This window comes from Plectropomus leopardus, unplaced genomic scaffold (assembly GCF_008729295.1).
Source record: "Plectropomus leopardus isolate mb unplaced genomic scaffold, YSFRI_Pleo_2.0 unplaced_scaffold19140, whole genome shotgun sequence".
NCBI classification, from domain to species: Eukaryota; Metazoa; Chordata; class Actinopteri; order Perciformes; family Serranidae; genus Plectropomus; species Plectropomus leopardus.
The window spans coordinates 1-1,716 of NW_024620653.1; the positions used below are offsets into that span (position 1 = coordinate 1).

Genomic DNA, 1,716 nt, shown 5'->3' on the forward strand with positions numbered 1-1,716 from the left:
ATAATAATAATAATAATGACAAACCGGCGGTGAGAATTATGGATCTAGTTCAGAGTAACTCACTGGTGCGTCCCTCCACACTGGTGCTTTTGGACTGCAGCCCCCCGCTGACGGTGACGGCCTGCAGCCTGTAGAGGGCGCCGGGAGTCAAACCAGCCAGCAGCAGAGAAGAAGAACCGACGGGGACGCTGTAGTTCTGAACCACGGCGCTGAAGAAGAAAAGAGACGGCTTAAATCCCCCACACTGACGAGAATTATTCATTTTAAACATATATCGTGACAGAGTAGAGACAGAGCCGCCCTCATGACTATCAAAACATTTTATTCTATCAAAATAAAAGTCTTTTGTTGTGTTCGCAACCTTTTCAGCCGTTGATTCAGTTTAAAATGAAAATGAGCTGTTAGCAGTTTACCTAGAGAGCAGTTTCTGCTCTAAACTTCTCACATGGTTGATTGATAATTGATTAAGGCCCAAAGAGGTTTCCAATATTTCACAATAAAAGCACAGATCCCAATAAAAGCAAAGTTCCCAGAACTTTTTTTTTTATTCTCTCTCATGTTAAGAATGATCTCATGATCCCTTCAGACTTGGCGACCGTTTTGAGGGACCCGGACAACTATGTTGGGAACCACTGGGGTTAAATTCATGGACATAAAGTCGAAAAAAAGAACAAAACAACATCACAAAAGTCAACACTAATTTAGGTTTTTAGATTTTCAGTCTCATATTCCAGAGAAACCTTTTTTTTCTTGTTTCACAGTTATTTAAAAGCTTTGTCTTTCCACATTGTTACATGAACAGTAACCCCCCGTCCCCCCCTCCCCCCCTCCCCCCCTCCCTCTGGACATATTCCTTCACTGGACACACTGGGACTCAAAAACAACAAATATGGTGAAATTCACCTTTAGGTGACCTGGTTTAGAAACCCACCTGTCCTGCAGCAGAGTCAGTGTGAACGAGTCCACGTCTCCTGGTGGTTTTTCCCATGATGCCTGGAGGCTGCTGACCCCAGCGCTCGTCAGAGAGATGGCATCGAGCGCCATGGGAACTGCAACACACAAAAACACACACGACCATTTGAGGACCCGCACCCTTTAACATGCTAAAAGTAAATCTGAGCGACCGCATAATAGAGTCTGTTAAATTTCCTATTTTTCAATATTTTACTCAATGTTCGATAATAATTTTTTTATTAATTTAAAATGTTTTAGCTTCAGTAAAAATCTAAGAGCTGATTTCTCCTCTGACTTAAAAGGAAATAAATTGTGGTTTACTGTGTGTGTTTGTGTTAAAACTAATAAATAAAAATGTTCATATTTAATTGCAAAAGGCATCTGCCTTTAAAAAATAAATAAAAAAACAAACAATAAAAAACAAATTTAAAAAAAAGTCTCCCTCCTCAGAATGCAAATACCTGCTTGTAAACATTACAGAAATGTGTTATTGTACATTTTTGTGCATTTATTTTAATGGTTAATATAAATTCTGTTCTACCCACATTTACTATAAATACCTTAAATTGTAAAAGTGTGAAAAATAACTTCACCAGCACAGTTTTTATACCTTTAAGATAATAATTCTGAGACAGAGGTGGATTTACAGAAACAAACACATAAAAACACACCTGTCCTTCCCTCCAAAGACACAGACGTGTTCAGTTTCCCGCTCCTGGTTGTCACGGTGATGGTGTACTGCCGCCCAGGTGTGAGCACGTT

At 39.6% G+C, this 1,716-nt stretch overlaps 1 protein-coding gene across 1 annotated transcript; it reads right to left on the reverse strand.

Annotated features, from left to right (window-relative positions):
* Positions 1–49: 49 nt before the first annotated feature.
* Positions 50–1,710, reverse strand: LOC121965230 (receptor-type tyrosine-protein phosphatase beta-like). Its single transcript, XM_042515388.1, has 3 exons — positions 1,626–1,710; positions 932–1,049; positions 50–209 (listed from the first exon to the last, which is right to left on the reverse strand). Exons 2-3 carry the CDS (start codon positions 1,042–1,044, stop codon positions 50–52), a joined length of 273 nt encoding a protein of 90 aa, XP_042371322.1. The 5' UTR covers positions 1,045–1,049; positions 1,626–1,710.
* Between the last annotated feature and the right edge of the window lie 6 nt (positions 1,711–1,716).

Excerpts from the sequence above, each read along its gene's own strand:
- LOC121965230 (XM_042515388.1), bottom strand. The coding sequence starts at position 1,044 with ATGGCGCTCGATGCCATCTCTCTGACGAGCGCTGGGGTCAGCAGCCTC. Across the intron at positions 210-931 it reads CTGACTCTGCTGCAGGACAG|CGCCGTGGTTCAGAACTACA; the intron begins GTGGGTTTCTAA and ends TTTCTTCTTCAG.